Here is a 17,779-nt window from a genome sequence, read left to right as displayed (position 1 = left end):
ATCAAAGTTTGGTCATGATTCATCAGGAAAAGCTAAAAAATCATCAACGGAAAAAGTTTCGAAATTAGGGTTTTAAGGAGAAAAGTCAATCCAACTTTGACCAGCCATAACTTTCACATGGAACATCAGAAATTTCCCAATCAAAGCCTATTTTAAAGGAAATTGAATTCTCTACAACTTTGCCGCTATAAAGCCAAGGCCAAAAATGCTTCATTTGAGATATATGAGCCAAAACATTACAGGTCCTTTTAAAGGTTCACAAAAGCTGTTTTTTGTCAAAACAAATATCATCAAGATAAAATCTCCAAATGCAAAAAAGATTCCAAAGTGGCTTATAGAGGACATCTTGAGCTTTCCAAAAAGTACTATAACACTTTCATAGAATAAAAATTGAGCGAGTTATGATCGTCAGAAGTTGGAAAATTTTGAGAAATGCATAAGGCTTTAATTGACAAAGTTCATGTTTTTGAGTGATGGGCCATAACTTTTGAATCATCCTGAGCCTCTCTGCTGTCTCTAGCACCGCCTCCACGTCCACCGCGTCGTCTACTAGCTACTCTTCCTATAGCATCGAGTGGCCCACCTGTCCTGGAACGGTTTCTACAATACAAAAATGTCCCCTCTGCCACCGTAAGGATACCCCCCATAAGACGCAAGCCAGCATATCTATTGGAAAAGAAACCATCGGCAATGCTTGCGCGCGTCATAATAACTATCTCACGACACCGAGGAAGAACATCCTGAGTATGGTCCATCTCAGCCTGATGAGCCCACAGAATCTCCTCGTGGGCTGGTTTGGACGGTGATCCAGGTGCGGTGGGAAGCATGTATGAGTGGGACACTTTGTAGTTCCAGGTGATGTACCCTTCAATGCAGCTCCGGTTCCTCTCTGATGTCGTCGCCCGAGCCTCGACAGGAACTAAATGGTGCTCCCAGTCTGCAAAGATATCATCTAGGTGTCGACGAGTCATGGAGATAGGAGCGGACTCAGAAGGGTGGCGAGGTATCGTCTGCTGGTAGCCGAACTAATGCATGACGCGCTCCGGAAGATAACAGATAATGATGGTCGAAGTGGCAGCCAACCATTCAGAATATAGAACGATCTCATCAAACGGAGCCGTCTCACGGTGATCAGCATAGTAGTCAAAGTGGATGTCCTTAGCAACCATGCAGTCAAGACAAAACTTGTTAGGATTTGGCACTCGGTTCCCTCTGAGGGGCATAGGCTCTAGCACATGGCACGTCCTCAGTGTAACCCGACACCTCTCCCCAACCAATAATATCAGGGAAGTGTTGTAGTATCCAAGCCTGAAAAAAATACATGGTGATCAAACATACTATTACAAATATATAATAAACTCTGAGAAAATGTAGAAGGATAAAAGTTTGTTACCACTAAGAGGGTACAACTACCAGCCACAGTCCTCGTGTTCCACAAGCATCCCTCTCCTAGTCGGTGGTAGGTGTAGGCTAGTGTAGCCACTCCCTAGTTGTACTTACGGACACGTGCAATGTCCGAAAAGTATGTCAGGTAAACGACGTCGGTGTAGAAAGAGCTCGTGTCCACAAAGAGCTAAGTGCCTATCAAATATAGAAAGTAACATCTCAGCACCCACTCTCTGTGTATATTAGCCTCTGCCTCGTCACCAGCAGCCTGTTGTGCCGCTGTAAGCTCCGTATCATATATCCCCTACAAGGTGTGAAACCTCACGTGTGCCCCGCAAGTTCTCTCCACCTCCTCAAGCGCATCATCAGGATCAACCCCCATCTCCTCTAACAGCATCTCCATCGCTTCCTCCTTCGCCAGCCTACCGTGACTAAGTAGGATACCCCTGATAGGTAGATGCAGCCGGCATGCAATATCATCCATAGTAATGGTGATCTCACCGTGAGTAAGATGAAAGGACGAGGTCTCTGGATTCCACCTCTCCGCAAATTCCATCAACATCTCGTTATGAATCGTCTGGTAGCCGACCGTGCAAAGGTCGCTCAAACTAGAAGCTACGAGTGCATCCCGAAACCACGACTCGTTAGGTTGCGCGAGAGCAGCAATCTTCTGGGCGGGGTTGTTATTTTCAAGCAAAGTCATTATCTGAATAAAAATAATAATAAGTAATAAACAAAGAAAATTTACCTTCTGCTCCCAGAAATGCCTAGTCGAGTGATCTGTATACCCTGTTAGTAGGGACGAATCTATAGGACCCTGCGGGTACCAAACAACTCCAGCACCGGATCATCCTCGCGTAGCTCAGCAGATGGTTGTACCGAAGATCCTGCAACATCCGTTACTAGCATCGGAGCATCCGTCACTGGCACATGCACATATGTGGAAGAACTACCCCGTCGACGTCTGCAGGTGGCAGACATCTGTGAGGAACCCTCTGCATCATCGCGAGGCCTCCGTGATGATGTAATAGATGGAGTAGCCCTCCCAACTGGAACGAACGAAGAAGGCCCGTCAACTGGAAAGGATGGAGACGGCTCGACTGGAACAGATGTAGCAGGTTTATCGGGTGTATCAGGTACCTGTATTGGAAAGTAGTTCCATCCGCCACCTGTGATACTACACGCATCCGTTCACGCCGCACGCATGCATGCTGTGCAACCCTCTCATGTATAACCCTGTCAAGATGGTCTGCCATAATGTGTGCATTGTTATTTAATAAAATCGAGTAAATTACTAGGTACTAATAACAAGAAAAAGAAAGGAAAAACAATCAGCATAGAACCTTCCGTAGATGCATCTACGAAAGTATGTTACATTTGAAAAAATGGGTTTCTTTTGTAGGTGCATCTACGAAATGACCCAACGTTCCACTCTTCCGTAGGTGCATCTACGGAAGGTTTTGAAACCTTCCAATCGCAACAATGGTGTCTGGTCACTGTTGCAGAGGGTTCAAAACCCCTTTTGAATGGATCGGTCATCCATTTTATACTTTAAACAAGACCTACATTATAACTAAACCTTATTTCTAACACTACTCAATCATTCCTACACCTTCAAATCAAATTCAATCTCTATTTTTAAAAAACTCTAAAATAACCCAAAACGTCGAAAATTTACCTATTAAATGTAGGTTGGAACTTGTTGGAATGTACTGGTAGTTGACTTTGACGTTCTCGACCGAACTCGAGAGGAAGAAATGAACTTTTCTTGCAGTTTGTTTTTTGAGTTTGAGAGAAAGTAGGATTTTGGAGAATGAGAAAGTGAAGAAGGGGGAGAGGAAGAGTCTGACGCGAATATAACATTAAATGCTTCCGTATGTACATTTACGAAACAAAACAACGTTAAACAAAAAAAAAACTTTCGAAAATACATCTACGAAAGCAGAGGGACAATTTTATCAAATGAGTATTGCACCGCCGCCATCTCCAATGACAATCACTATCACCGCTCTTTCTTTTTAAATGTTACATTATAACCTTCTGTTCTCCCTAAAACAAAAGAAAAAGAAAAATTCAAAATTGAAGATTAATTGCTTAATTTTTTTATTTTTGCTTTATAGCAAATCGAACCGTGGTTCTCCCTACCAAATCCGGCGCCAATCACCATTGGACCAACTAACGATTAATTGCTTAATTTCTATTAGAGCTTAATTTTTATTTTTTTTACCGTGGGACCTATAGTAAGTCAAAGTCAAGACCCGCACTGTCCGGTATAAATGTGGTGGCAAGTAAAATTCTCCAAATATATCGCTATTGACTGCCCCATGGATGTGCGTTACGGCCTGAGCAAGCAGTTGCTTCTCGAAACTCATCTTGATTCTGTTACTAATAGAAATGTCACAGAAAGAACTGTTTGTCACGGTTCTAATTAACTAATCAATTAATCACGTTTACTCTTCCACACTTCCAATTTAAGCGCGTTTTGGAATTGCTTCCTACGCAATCTACCGTCTTCGTATTTTGAACCATAGAATCGATTCTACTGTAACACCGGCGATTCATATTTATCAAAAAAATGGCGGAAGAAATTAGGCAAAATGACCGTCGCTTCATCCTCCAAATCTAGAAGCTTCTGGTCTTCACTCCGTTGGATTCTCACTTCTACTGATCACATTCACATCATCGTCACCGAGAAACGCATTCTCTCCATTGTCAAGTAATTTCAATTCTTCATCCCTCTTTTACACTGTTAATTTTATATTATCAATTTCATACACACTCTCTGATTTGGAGCTTCGGATAGATGGTAGTTTTGTTGTATGCTTTCATCTGAATATGCAATGTTTGGATCAAAGTTTGTAAAGTTATGTTTGGTTAGATCTCATTAAAATTGATTAAAATGAGTTTTGCTCCAAGTGATTTATGTTTGGGTAGTTTTTTTTTATGTAATTTATTTGGATGATAGTTATTGAAAGTACTTTTCCAAACATAAATTTGGGTGTTTTTCATTCATCCAGCGATGAGCCGCGGTTTATCAACACGGTTACTTTTGATAGTAAACCTGATTCGCCTATGCTTGTTATGGTTCATGGATATGCTGCTTCCCAGGGTTTCTTCTTTCGGAATTTTGATGCTCTCGCTTCTCGTTTCGGAACCATTGCTGTTGATCAACTTGGGTAAGTTATGTTTATACATCCTAGTACTTTTCTGAGCTATTATGATCCATTCTGTTGTAAGAGAAGAATGGTGAATTAGATGTATAAGCACACTTTGTTGGAATATATACTTTATGTTTCAAGGAAACTGAAATGAGTGACTGAATGCTTTTTGAGCTTAGTTAGGTACTTTACTAATACTAGGTATGTTGTTTCAGTCCTTTAAGGGGCTATAAATTTTGAGGGGAGAGGATTCATCAAACTGAGGCATGTATATTTTACTTAAAAGCCTTGAAACTTTTATTTTTTTGGCAGTTGGGGTGGATCAAGCAGGCCTAATTTCACATGCAGAAATACTGAAGGTTAGTTAAAAATTATGCTTACATTGTCACCGGAGAGAATATGATGCTACAGTTAATTTAGAATTTTACTTTGTTGCTCGACTTTATGTTCACTATATACCTGCTTAAAATTTGTTGTTCATCTTGCAGAAACTGAGGCATGGTTCATTGATTCTTTTAAGGAATGGAGAAAAGCCAAAAGTCTGAGCAATTTCATACTATTTGGACATTCTTTTGGTGGTTATGTTGCTGCCAAATATGCGCGCTCAAGGTAAGCAGTCTGTTGCTGCATTGCTTAAAATGATAAAGACTCCATAACTTTCTCCTACCATTCAATATGATGTACTATTTTATTAGTTTGAATATAGCACCCTGAGCATGTACATCACTTAATTTTGGTGGGACCAGTTGGATTTACATCAGAATCAGATGCAAAGACTGATTTTATTGAAAAGTTTCAAGCCACATGGAAGGGAGCAATTCTAAACCATCTATGAGAATCTAATTTTACTCCCAAAAAATTGTCAGGTAAGACTATTATGTCCCATTTTATCATCCTCCGATAAGTTAGCAATTTTTTTAAATCAAACAGTTTAAGATGCTTTGTGATGTTTGTGTATAATTCTATTTATAATGAAGCTTAGGTTCCTCATAATATATACCATTATCCATTATTATATGGGTTATTGTACCTCCTTGGGATTAGCTCAGTTTGTTGAAACTGTAGAGTCTCTAACTATCTTAGGCCTCTGAAAACACAACTTTGTTATTCATGACCTTTTGAACTCTTCTAAAAGATTCCCAATTTCAAAAAAGTAAAAAGTGTCTGACACAAATAGTATAAAAACATGTTGGTTGTCCGAACACACTTGCTGATGTCTGCCCACTTTGCTTCAAGCGGCTTTGAGGACTTTCTGTTCCACGGTAAAATCCCATGTCCGCAATCCTACAACTTGGGAAACCCAGGGAAGTCCACACATACATCTTTTCTTCATACCCACTCGTTTCCTAGATCATTCATTGACCTAAATATCAATCCTCTTGTGGATCGGTCAAGAAATTTGCAGACATTTAAAATTATGTTGATTATATATATACACTGAGATGTGTGCCATGTTTTAAAAATTATATTCAAAATGATAAACACAAAATAAATAATCAAACTATTTAAAATATAAAGATGTTAGAAAAAACTATAGGAAATATAAAGATAACAATAACTATTCCACATTGATTACATATTTTTTGTTGTTTTTTGCAGACTCACATTTTAAACTTATTCTATTGTTTTATAATTTGTTCATTATAGTTCCAAAGTCTCACATCAATGGAGTTCGGGGATCTGTCGCATCTCTAACTAGTAGTATAAAACTAATAAGGGTAATTCTAAGAGCACATGTTAAGAGTTAAATATGAAAAAAAAAATTCTTTGAAATTGTGCATTGTTTTCATTAAAAATTGATAATAGGTTGTTTCTAGTCAAAGTAGAAATTCTATTTTCTAATAATTCTAGTTTAATGCACCCATACATTTGACTCCTCTTACATTTATGACATTTATGACAATTATGAAGTCCCATCTCTCATTTCTGTACGTTGGGTAATGCTAACTTGTGTCCCAAAGGCACAAGTTAAGAAACTCACTTATAGAAAATTTATTTTGATAAAAGTAATAAAAAGTTAATTTTATACTTTCACTAAAATTAGTGTACAATTTCCAAAATATTCTTTCTTCAATTAGTTCTTAACTTGTGCTCCTAGGACACAAGTTAGCATTACCTTACATCAAAACTAAATTATATTTATTGATTATCAAATTTGACACTAAACCAACTTCAATTAGGCCAGGTTCATTAATAAGGTGAGTATTTAATTACGTTTATAATTTATCAAAGTTTCCTAGTTGTCTGGTGAACCCTAACAAAACTATGAAGAAAACTCTAAAACTAAAACTAGAAAAAAATTAAAAACTAAATACGTTTTTTATTTCATTTGCAAATGTTTCAATGAGAGACTAGTGGATGACAAACTAAAAACAAATAACAATACGAATAAATGTACTATTTATATAGCTTATAAATAAACTTAAATACCTAAATATAATTTTATACTCCATCTTCCACGCATTAAACCTCTCAACCATCAATGTTCTATCCCTTCTAATTCCTATTGTTTTTTAAGCATATCATTTTCTGAAACCTCTAGTTGTTGCTTCTCTTTCACATCAGTCTCTTTAATGTCCTTTGAGGAATTCAATTTCCAACTTTAATGCATGTTTAGCATTCGGTCTTCTCTTTTGGTCAAGAAAAGCCATGTGAAGTTCCTCTTTCTATTTCTGACTCATCAAACCAAAAGAGTCATTAAAACTTAATTAAATAATGTACATAAAAGGAAAATGAAATTCATACTTATTTTCTTGGCAAAAACATTATTTTGCAATCAACCTTTTTTACTTTGTTATGGCCATCTCAATCCGTGGACAACAAGATGAAAAATTGATTCAATCAATCTAAAGTTATCAGCATTGCTACCATAAATTAAAATAATTCAAAGAAAAGAAATTAGATTTCTCATCGTAATATCATCATCTCTTTTATGCTTCAGCTTGAGTTCGTCCCTTTGAACTACCAGCATGTCTTGTTCATGATTCATGACCACTTTTTCCAGATTAATGCCTCTAGCCTTCTGGATGTTGTTTATATATAATGAAACAGTGTGAGACGAACTCAGCTACCACGAAATATTGAACATTATTTCGTCGAATGAAATGGAGAACATGTATGAATGTTTCAACCAAAGCTTGTAGTAATATTTTGTCGTAGCTGAGTTTGTTTCACTTAGTTTCATTAGAAATAAACAACATGCAGAAGGCTGAAGGCATTATTTATCTGGAAAAAGTGGTCAGGAATCATGAATAAACCATGCTGGAACGGGTGGTTCGAAGGGACGAACTCAATCTGAAACATAAAAGAGATGATTATATTATGATGAGAAATATAATTCCATTTGTTCAGATCTTTTAATATATGATAACAATGCTGATAACTTTAGATTGATTAAATTTGTTATTCATCTAGTTGTCTATAAATTCAGATGGCCAAAACAGAGAATTACATAATGATGCTTTTGGAAAAAAATATAAAGTATGAATTTTATTTTCCTTTTATCTAGAGTATTTAATTAAGTTACATATTTTTCTTTTATGTGCGGTATTTAATTAAATTTTGAGAACTCTTTTGGTTTGAAGTTGCAAAATGAGAAAGAAACTTCACATGACTCTTCTTGACCACCAGAGAAAACCGGATTTTTAAACATACATTGAAGTTCGAAATTGAAGTCCTTAAAGAATCTTTTCAAGTAGAAAATTAGATTAAAGAGATTGATGTGAAAGAGGAGCAACAACTAGAGGTTTTAGAAAAGGATCGGCTTAAAAAGCAACAGGAATTAGAAGGGATGGAACATTGATGGTTGAGAGGTGGTTTAGGGCATGGATGATGAAGTATAAAATTATATTTATGTATTTAAGTTTATTTGATAAGTTATATAAATAGTACTTTTTATTTGTATTGTTTTTTACTTTTAGTTTGTCATCTACTAGTAACATTATATATTGTAGTGTTATTGAAACATTGCAAATGAAATGAAAAATGTCTTTAGTTTCTTAGTTAGTTTTTAATGTCTTTCTAGTTTTAGAGTTTTCTTCATAGTTCTGTTACCAGACAATTATGAAACTTTGATAATTATAAACGTAATCAAATACTCACCTTATGAGCTATCAGTGTTGCTTTCTTCGCTATTAGAAAATGCCGTGGGTCCCACTAAAATCTAATCTCTCTTCTCAACTTATCTACATTCTAAGCGGGAGAAATTATGCTTTTTTCTTGTACTTCTCTCTTCAATGTTTCTCTCTTCACAACTTCTATTATAACAAATACACCCTAAGGTTATGTTTGGGAGTTTGGAGAGAAAGGGAGGGGAGGGCTTTGAAAAATAGGAAAGATTAGGGGAAAAGAATAGAAAGATTTTAGTTTAGAGGGTTTTGGAGGGTTTGGTTTTCTTCATAACACCCCTTAATTTGGGGGAACTCAAAATTTATATTAAAGGAGAGTTTTGGAGGGTTTTGACAAAATGTTCAAATATAATTTTTGTTGTTATAGTATTTCAAAAAGTAAAAATACACTACTGATAAACATTATTTTATCATTTTAAGTAAAATCTTTTTTTAAAAAAATGTTAAAAAATTCTCTATATTTTTAAAAAAAATCAATTTTCGAAGCCCTTCCTTCCCCTTCCTTCCAAACTCCCAAACATGGCTTAAAGGTATTAAGCACGCATTACGAAAAATAAGACAAACCTCATCATAAAAATAAATAATAGAATCATGAGACAAATAGACAATATATAAGAATAACACGATATTCTATACTATCGGTGACAAATACTGACATAACCATCAATAGAAATAGTTAGAATAAATTTTTGAGCATGCATGACTTGCAAACATCTAAAATTTACTTTTTATCTTGCAGTAATGTTAAACTTAACTTTTTTCGTCAAAAAATGTTAAACTTAACTTTTATATCCGAAACACTTTTATTAAAAAGAAGCCAAAAACATGTTAAGAGTTTATGAAGAGGGACAGTGTCTTTCTAACAAAATTGATAAAGTCAAAAGTTTTTACAAGTAAAATCATCCACCCTCCATTAAAAATCAAAAATTTAAAACTTATTTGGGTATAGATTCAATTTTTATAAACCAATTTATAATTTCCAATGCTAGATCTTGTCACATCTACTAAATATACACTAGTATCAATCAAAAATAAAATCAAATGAAGATAGTAATATAAATTGAAAGTGTGAAAAAATAGTGATTAATATTGAAAATTTTGTGTAAAAAAATTTGATAATTTTATTTTGGTGAGTTCTTATCTACCCAACTCAAAAAGTTGGGTAAAGTTACCTTCAATGTAAAATTTCTTGGAAACAACCGAAAAATTATAGTACTATTTTATAATTAATTAAATGTGTTAAAATTAAATGGAACTTTATGATTGGTTGAAGGTATACTACCAAACTTTTTGTGATGGGTAGAGAAGTTGGTGGGCACAACTTTTTGTTATACTATTTTATTTTACTATTATTTTTCCTCACCCAAGTCCTTGGTGGGCACAATTTATAAGAGAAACGGTTCCTCCCCCAAACACCCTCTACAAGTCATCATCAGACTCACCCTTGCCGAGGAAGACTCCACCTCTGACAAACTCTCTTTCAATCTATTCTCACTACTGCACCACAGTGTGTATTGTGCTCTGTGTAAGTCTTCCTATCGGTTTTGCTTTCAACATTCAGCAACCAATTTCACTCACTACATGTACTTCACTCTTGCTCTTCCACTCACTGATTGATTGTAACTGCAACATTTAGTTAAGATTATTGGAATTTTTGTTTGTGTTTGGGAGTATTTATGCTGTGATTTTCGTTGAGATAGTTGGATTAGGTTTAAGTTGGTTTATTATGTATCTATTGATGTTCATGCTCGGATTAGGATTGAGGTTGAGGCATGGTTTTTAACTTTAGGGTTAATAGTAGTTTACCCCCTGTAATATGAGCGTGTTTCGGTTTACCCCCACCGTTGCCAAAGACAGGTTTTGGCAACGGTTTTTTTGAAAAAACCGTTGCGAAAAGGTAGGGAGGGGGGAAAAGCAAAATTCGCTAACATTACAGGAGGGTGAATTACTATTAACCCTTAACTTTATTATGATTGGTAAGTGGAAAATTATGGTTTGCATGAGGTGTTTTTCGCATTGGGATATTGAAGTAGGGGTTAAGGTTTTGTTGGAAAGCTAGGGTTGTGGTGAAAATATGGATGGTGAAGATATGATTTCTGGGAGTAATAATAAGAGGACTAAAGAGGTGGAGGATGGTACCGATTCCGATGATAATGAGCTGATATTTAAACTAAGGAAGCCGCGTTGTGTGATTTGCTTGGGGACGGAGGAGGAGATATGCGGTAATGGAGGAGGCGAGAATGCTGTTGGGGGAATTTGTTGATGTAGCACGGAAGGATTTGGGAGGTATGGATGATACCGTAGCTTGCTTTCGGAAGAGGTTGAAGGGTCCTAAGAGAGATCGGGGTTCTAGAGATGCGGGAGGGAATGTGTCTACTTTGAATGTGGCGGCGGACTCTTCTGATGGGTCTTTGAACGTTTTATGCCAGTATGAAGGTTGGATGAATGATCTTTGTTGATTAAGGACGGTGTATGTGAGGGGAGGGGTGGTGGGGATAATGGTTCTGATTTGGATAAGGATATGAAAGTAGAGGCACCTAATGTGGATTTGGCACTGAAGGGAATCAAGGATGGGGTGACATGTCTGAAGGTGATTTGGTTGCACAGGAGTTTAGAAATACTCCAAAAGATGAAAAAGGGGTTTGTGTTTTGCTTAATGCTGGTCTGCAACACTCTTCTGAAGAAACAATGGGAGATTCTTTGCCGGAAATGTTACGAACACCACAATCTAGTTTTGTTAGCAAGTCTTGTACTGCTGTCAGTTCAGAGCAGAAATGTGACAGTGGGGGCCAGAATTTGGATGACAGGTTGAGCCCTGACTCTAGAAGTGCCAGCAAAACTGCTGATGGTATTCACAATTCAAACATTCTTGACGGGCCATTAGCTTATCGCTGTTTTTCAGCCAACGTCTGCTATGGAGGTAGCCAACCGTTGACCTGTGTAAGATCTGAAGACATTTGTTCTTCTTCTGACCAAAAGGCCACACTACAAGAAATGATTATCAATGATGGTTTAAAGAAGTGTTCTGTCATATTGCATGAAGTTGAAGAAATCACTGACACCATGTCTCTTCCTAAAATGGGGGAAAGGGTGTCTCCAATTATTGAGGGTGAGCTGAAAAGATTGACTGATGACCAAGTAGAATTGTGTAATATTCCTTCAAAATGCAGAGATTTTACTTCCAAGGACAAAGAAAAGTTTTCCCCTTGTGACTACGAGCCATTGGCTAAAATTAAATCATCCGAGAATATGCTGTGTGAAAATAACCATCAGGTTTCTGAAAAAGTATTACAGGGATCCTCAAGACATGGAGTTATGTGGTTCTTTGGATGCCAACCAGAATCAGATATAGGTGTGTATTCTGAAACTAAGTTTGTCCCTGGTAGAAGTTTCGGTGATCAGAATATTATAGATACACACTTACACAGGATGAAGTGCAAAATTTTGTTTCAGGTGATTTGCTGAAAAAAATCTGCTGTTTCCGGTGGTTGTATACATCCTACGGATTGAAAGCCCATGAAGCTGGTCCGGTTGAGAAAATAAGATTTAAGGAAATCTTAAAGCGTAAAAGGGGTCTCCAGGAATATTTAGATTGCAGGTCAGTAGATAAACTTTCAAACAGGTCTTTGCATTTGCTTACAATTGGTCTTTCTTAGTGCTCCGAAAAGTTGCACTTTAATTAAAAGGTTACTTTCATCAGTATCTGTATTTTGGTTTTCATGATTGTCTTGTGCTTGAAATGCTCACAACTGTTTTACATCCTTTTAGAATGCTGATTGAATGTGTTATTTGTTTTGGTTGCTTAAACAGGAAATGAAGATATTAAACTGTTGAGTGCACATTGAAATTAACAATAATGGCAAGATCTATTATCATTTTTGGTATGCTGTTGTAAGTTTGGAGTAGGTTCAATTTCTCCCAATTTATGGCCTACAATGCAATCTTATATAAATAGGTAAATGTTCTTCTACAGGCCTTCAAAACAATTTATGGCCAATCATTATGGTACAATAGTAGATGTTCTGGACCAAGTTACTAGTATTTCCTTTTTGGCTTTCATATTAAGTTTATTTATTCTTAATATATGATTTGCTACAACTGGACAATTTTTTAGTGAACAAATTGTATTTTTCAACGAGGAAAACAAATTGTATTTTTCTCTACTCTTCTATTTTCAACTGTGACATTGAGTCAAATTAGCAATGTACATATTCCTTTTTCTTCTGTAACTGTCCTCTTACAGATCCACTTTTATGATTGGAAAGGTACCAACTTGTTTTTGTGTTAGCGGAAATAATTAAGAGGGAAAAAGGATAGGAAGTTAGTATTCAGTGATGCCTGTTTGTTGATTCAAATCCTTTTCGCTATTTGGCTATTGCGTGTTTCTGAATTTTATATTCTTTGGTGATTCATTGCTGTGGATGACAGTTGAACATTCTCGAGTAGGATGAGTTCAGTTATTTTTCCTTTTTATTGTCTTTAATTAACTTTGTGGATGACAGTTAAACATTATCCAGATCCTCTATTGTATCAGTCAAAGTGTGCTTCGACGGAGTCAGACTTGCATTCTCACAAGCACTAGCAGGATCATAATCTGCAGTTGCAGACAGTGGTTCCTGCATTAAGATTGATATCCATTAGTAATTAGAGTATGTAACGATAACTGAAATGTGAACTTAATGTGTTTGGAAATGAAAATACAAAACACAGGGTAGAATGTTTGATGTCAATATACTTCTAATAGATATAGAATAACTTGTAAGTTCCTCTTGTAATGAAGGCTCAGATGTTTGGAGTTTTGATGTATGCTAAAAAAGAAAATAAAATTCAGATTAGGATTGGTCTGATATTCAATTTTTATGATTGATATTCTCAACCTAATAATTCAAATCAGATTACTTCTTCACATTTGAAATTGTCCCTTATTTTCCTATGCGATTCTTCTTTGTCTCTGAAGCCAATAACAGACAATCTGCCGTACTTTGGCTAAAACACAACTCTAATTGCCAACTCTTTTTTCAATACTTGATCAAGTGCATAAGGAAATTTCAGGGAGTTATCTTCACCAGCATGTATTCTTACAATACTCTATTAACAATTCATTAACTAAATAATACGCGGTGAACAAAGAGATTTTTCAACCAACTTCACACAACTGCTCACACAACTGCTGTTTCAAATGACTAATCTTTCCTTGAATTTACAATCCACAGCCAAAACCTCAAGTGTGTACCTATAAACCTATGTACAAAGGTTTTATTATTCAACACTAGTATGAGACCCGTGCTCCCGCACGGGTAATTTCATTATGATATTATGTAAATAATTAAAAAATATACTCCCTCCGGCCTGAATTATAAGCAAATATTCTCTTTTTAGATTCATTGAGTAATGAATGTATTTGGTCTACATAAAAGACCAGATACATTCATTATTCAATGAACCTAAAAAGAGAATATTTGCTTATAATAATGGCCAGAGGGAGTAGTAATTTAAAATCTTCAACTAATAATCATGAAATAAAAAGAAATAACAACAAAATATTTATTAATGTCATAACACTTAGATAGTATCAAATAAAAATATAAAATATAAAATTTTAGATATAAATGCAAAATTTGAAATGATTTACTTTTTTTTATAATGAACACTAATCTTATAGATTTAATTATATTAAATAATCATACAGAAAGAAGAAAAAAATATAATTGTGAGATGGGAAAAAAATTAATATTTAAAAATAAAAATTTTGTCTCTTAAATTAAAATAAAGATGGATTAAACTAAAATAAATATTGAGATTTTTAAATTGACTCATGAGACTGAAAGAGAATAAAAAGAATTTTAATATTTGAAAAAAAATAAAACATGTATTCGGTTGATAGTGACCCGTAAAATACATCCTAATAACATATAAATTTATTTAATATTGTATAAATAAATTTAAAAACATGTAAATATGGAATGAATAATAATCATAAAAATTCAACTATATTAAATAATCATATAAAAAGAGAATATGTGAGTTGGAAAAAAAATAAAATTTAACAAATACAAATATAAATTTTTAGATATAAATGCAAATATAACATATATACTAAAGGTTCTTTGGCCCACGTTCACTGCATGAGAAGTTTTTTACCATAAAATTCGAACAAAAAATTGAAGATAGATCTTTTCCCTTGAACACAAATATACTGAAATCTCTAATTTCTTAAACAGAAGTACATATACAAAATTATTAATTATAAGCTAAAAATCAAAATATATGAACCAATAAGACAAACAATTGTTATATAAACTTAATACAACAATGATGTTGTGATACTATGTGGTTAATAGATTTCAAATATAACACTTATTTGATATTTAAAACTAATTACAGGAAAACAAATCAATATAACAATGATTACATTGGAGAAATCAAATGAATAACAGGGTACAAACAATGCTCATGAAACTCTCAACAGAATGTTGGTAAGGTATGCACCTTCTAAGTATGATGGATCAATAAAATGATCACAGGCAGCTCCAACATCTCTTAAAACAATGATTTTTGTCTTTACAATATATTTTGCACCCTAATAAAACCAAAAAAATGTAATAATTCATTAACTTGCCATAGATACTTAGTGAAATGTCTATCCACTACTCTTATTTAGGTAGCCCAAGTGTTAAAGTATATTAAAAAATCATAAAACAATACATTGCTTTTACAGTTTTCTTGTTCCACGAGCTTTTTGATTATGAACAAAAATAATATATGTGCTGAATCATAAACAGAAAATAGATACAGCATAAAGTTGATGACAAAATATAACACAAACTATCATAGTAGTATTTTCTTGTAATAAAATCCCTTCTAGACTATAATGACTTTGCTTGTACTACTAATATATCATTCAAAAAGAGATTCTAATGGTGACAATTAAGATTATACAGCTTTAAAAGTTCTTAAGCTACATACTGAAATAAGGATTCAAATATATCATTCAAAACTTAAGGTTTATTCAGGGCTGCAGGAGCAGCACGTTTCGCCGGTGTAATCGTTGAGCTACATTCAGGGTTGCAGCTTGGAACATTTGACATGGTGGGCTCTGTAGAGATAGTGACATCAGTGGTTTGGGTCACCTATGGATAGTAACAATTAGAAGTTAGTTGGAATTGCACAATGACAATGTGAAAGAACCGAAGATTGTTAGGTAAGGCAAACAGACGCGTGGTTGATCATTTGGAAGAATTGCATTGATAGGAGAGTGTAAGTCAAGTGGAGCTTTTGAGGTTTGCTGCAGGAATAAGTAAAAAAGGGGTATGGTTAATTAAATCATTAGCAAGCTAACAATCATAAACAATGTTATATTAACATTACGTCGTTGGGGTTTAAGAAATCATCAATAGTTTTGTCGATGTATTCGTCATCATTTAGTAAGACAATAGAGCATTGGCGGTACAGGGTCTGAAACTTGACTCGGAAAGTAAACTTTTTATTTAAAAGTTTGTCAAGCATTGCAGGGTAGATTAACGGGTTATCCTCATTTGCCTAAAAGGTTAAGTATGATGCATGAGTTAGTTAGAAACATGGGATGCTGAAAACTAAATGCATTTTATAGTATAGAAAATTTATTTAGAATGGGAACATATGAGACTCACTTCTCTCATGATAGTCCTTAATGCCGCAGTTGTCAAACTAAGAATGAGATAATATATCGGATAAATAAGAACTGAAATGGTATAATATATCAGATAAATATGGATGTATTGACTGAATATACCTGCGTTTGGTCTGCACAAAGCATGAGTAAGGATCACAATATTTGGGCCAACAACACTGTTAGGTGGTGTAATTCATTAGTTGGGAACCATAATGATCCCATAGAGTACATTCAATGGTATTTCCAGCTGCATCACTTAGAGCAATGTTTGCAACACTTTTTTGCCATTATCAGGCCTCTGTGTTCTGATAACTTCATATAAGCATCCTATAACATCTAAAAAAGAAGGAAAAAGTAGAATGAGAAAAAAACAAAGGACCATTATTTGAAGCTGTATTTTTTCCATGAATCTAGTAAGTTGTATTTGAACTTCCTTCCCATTCACTTTCTGCATCATAACAAATGAAATGTGACAGGAAGGTAAAAATTCATAGCATTGCATTATCAAAATGTTCATGTAAATCAATGATATTTCATTTGTAGGAAAAGACAACACAGTTACAAACAATTCATTGTTACTAAGCATTCTAATTTTCTCGTTTAAACCGCATACACCATCAATATCAATATTAAAAAAAAAACATGTTTCAATTTCTAAAATTATAACAGACCCACAAATCATACATTTTTAGATAAATAACTCTTTTCTAAAGAAATCAATATTGGACCCTTTTCTCACACAAATCTTTACTTAAATTTACCTCATAATAGAAAGAAGAAGGAAACGAAACTTGGCATTTGCAAAACAAACCCATAGCATTTCACTGGAATGGTGAACTAACCTACCCTAATGCTATTAATCCTTAAAACTAACCTACCCTAGTGCTATTAATCCTTAATTGTTTCCTGTAAGATAGATCTCAGTTCACTAATTTGCAAATTGATCATAAACAATCACACAAACAGTTAACAAAACCGGATCGAGAAAGAATTATAAAAATCAATCAGTTATATTTTCCCCCATTAAACAATAAGATCTAATAATCTAATAATAAGTAGTGAAAAATTACCGAATGAAATAATGGAGAGAACAATTAGAGAGACCCGTGACACTTTGGTCCAAGTCTCACATCAACAGCAAAGCTTATAGGTTTGTCAAACCTTGCTGAACCCACATCACCATCATCATACCCAGGCAACTGATTTCCAGAAAACCTCTTGAAAACACTTTCTGCAACAAAAGAAAAACAATTAAAAAATAGAAATAACCAAAAACCCTAAATAAATCAAAACTTTATTTCAGTGTTTTCATGTGCTCTGACTGAAAGAGAAGAAGAAGAACATAAAGGTGAAATATTATTTCAGTGTTTTCATGGAAGATGAACAACAAAAAACAATTAATTGTCATGAAGTTGAATTTGATGTTGAAATACGGAAAACGACAACAAACCAACTAA

At 34.6% G+C, this 17,779-nt stretch overlaps 1 protein-coding gene and 1 long non-coding RNA gene across 9 annotated transcripts; one reads left to right on the top strand and one right to left on the bottom strand.

The window, feature by feature from the left end:
* Positions 1 to 3,711: 3,711 nt before the first annotated feature.
* LOC131660249 (probable 1-acylglycerol-3-phosphate O-acyltransferase) lies at positions 3,712 to 13,962 on the top strand. 8 transcript variants are annotated; one of them, XM_058929446.1, is made up of 8 exons: positions 3,712 to 4,102; positions 4,404 to 4,562; positions 4,857 to 4,903; positions 5,033 to 5,153; positions 5,240 to 12,023; positions 12,125 to 12,269; positions 12,482 to 12,626; positions 13,174 to 13,961. In XM_058929446.1, exons 5-7 carry the CDS (start codon positions 11,252 to 11,254, stop codon positions 12,486 to 12,488), a joined length of 924 nt encoding a protein of 307 aa, XP_058785429.1. In that variant the 5' UTR covers positions 3,712 to 4,102; positions 4,404 to 4,562; positions 4,857 to 4,903; positions 5,033 to 5,153; positions 5,240 to 11,251; the 3' UTR covers positions 12,489 to 12,626; positions 13,174 to 13,961. The 8 variants fall into 8 exon arrangements, with proteins under 8 accessions (XP_058785429.1, XP_058785430.1, XP_058785433.1 ...); XM_058929447.1 differs by having other exon boundaries at positions 13,189 to 13,960; XM_058929450.1 differs by lacking the exon at positions 12,482 to 12,626 and having other exon boundaries at positions 13,174 to 13,962.
* Positions 13,963 to 15,309: 1,347 nt separating this feature from the next.
* Positions 15,310 to 17,551, bottom strand: LOC131654871 (uncharacterized). The gene is made up of 3 exons (XR_009299589.1): positions 17,393 to 17,551; positions 16,443 to 16,658; positions 15,310 to 15,956 (listed from the first exon to the last, which is right to left on the bottom strand). It is a non-coding gene; the product is annotated as an uncharacterized LOC131654871 (long non-coding RNA).
* Between the last annotated feature and the right edge of the window lie 228 nt (positions 17,552 to 17,779).

The sequence above is a fragment of the Vicia villosa genome, linkage group LG3 (assembly GCF_029867415.1).
Source record: "Vicia villosa cultivar HV-30 ecotype Madison, WI linkage group LG3, Vvil1.0, whole genome shotgun sequence".
In the NCBI taxonomy this organism is placed as follows: Eukaryota; Viridiplantae; Streptophyta; class Magnoliopsida; order Fabales; family Fabaceae; genus Vicia; species Vicia villosa.
The sequence above is the reverse complement of the archived record's forward strand: the minus strand, read 5'-3'. Positions and strand labels throughout refer to the sequence as shown.

What these genes read in the sequence shown, in the direction of transcription:
- LOC131660249 (XM_058929446.1), top strand. Translation starts at nt 11,252, where the DNA reads ATGTCTGAAGGTGATTTGGTTGCACAGGAGTTTAGAAATACTCCAAAA. An exon ending in CCAACCAGAATCAGATATAG is followed by an intron (nt 12,024 to 12,124) that starts GTGTGTATTCTG and finishes ATTTTGTTTCAG; the next exon opens with GTGATTTGCTGAAAAAAATC.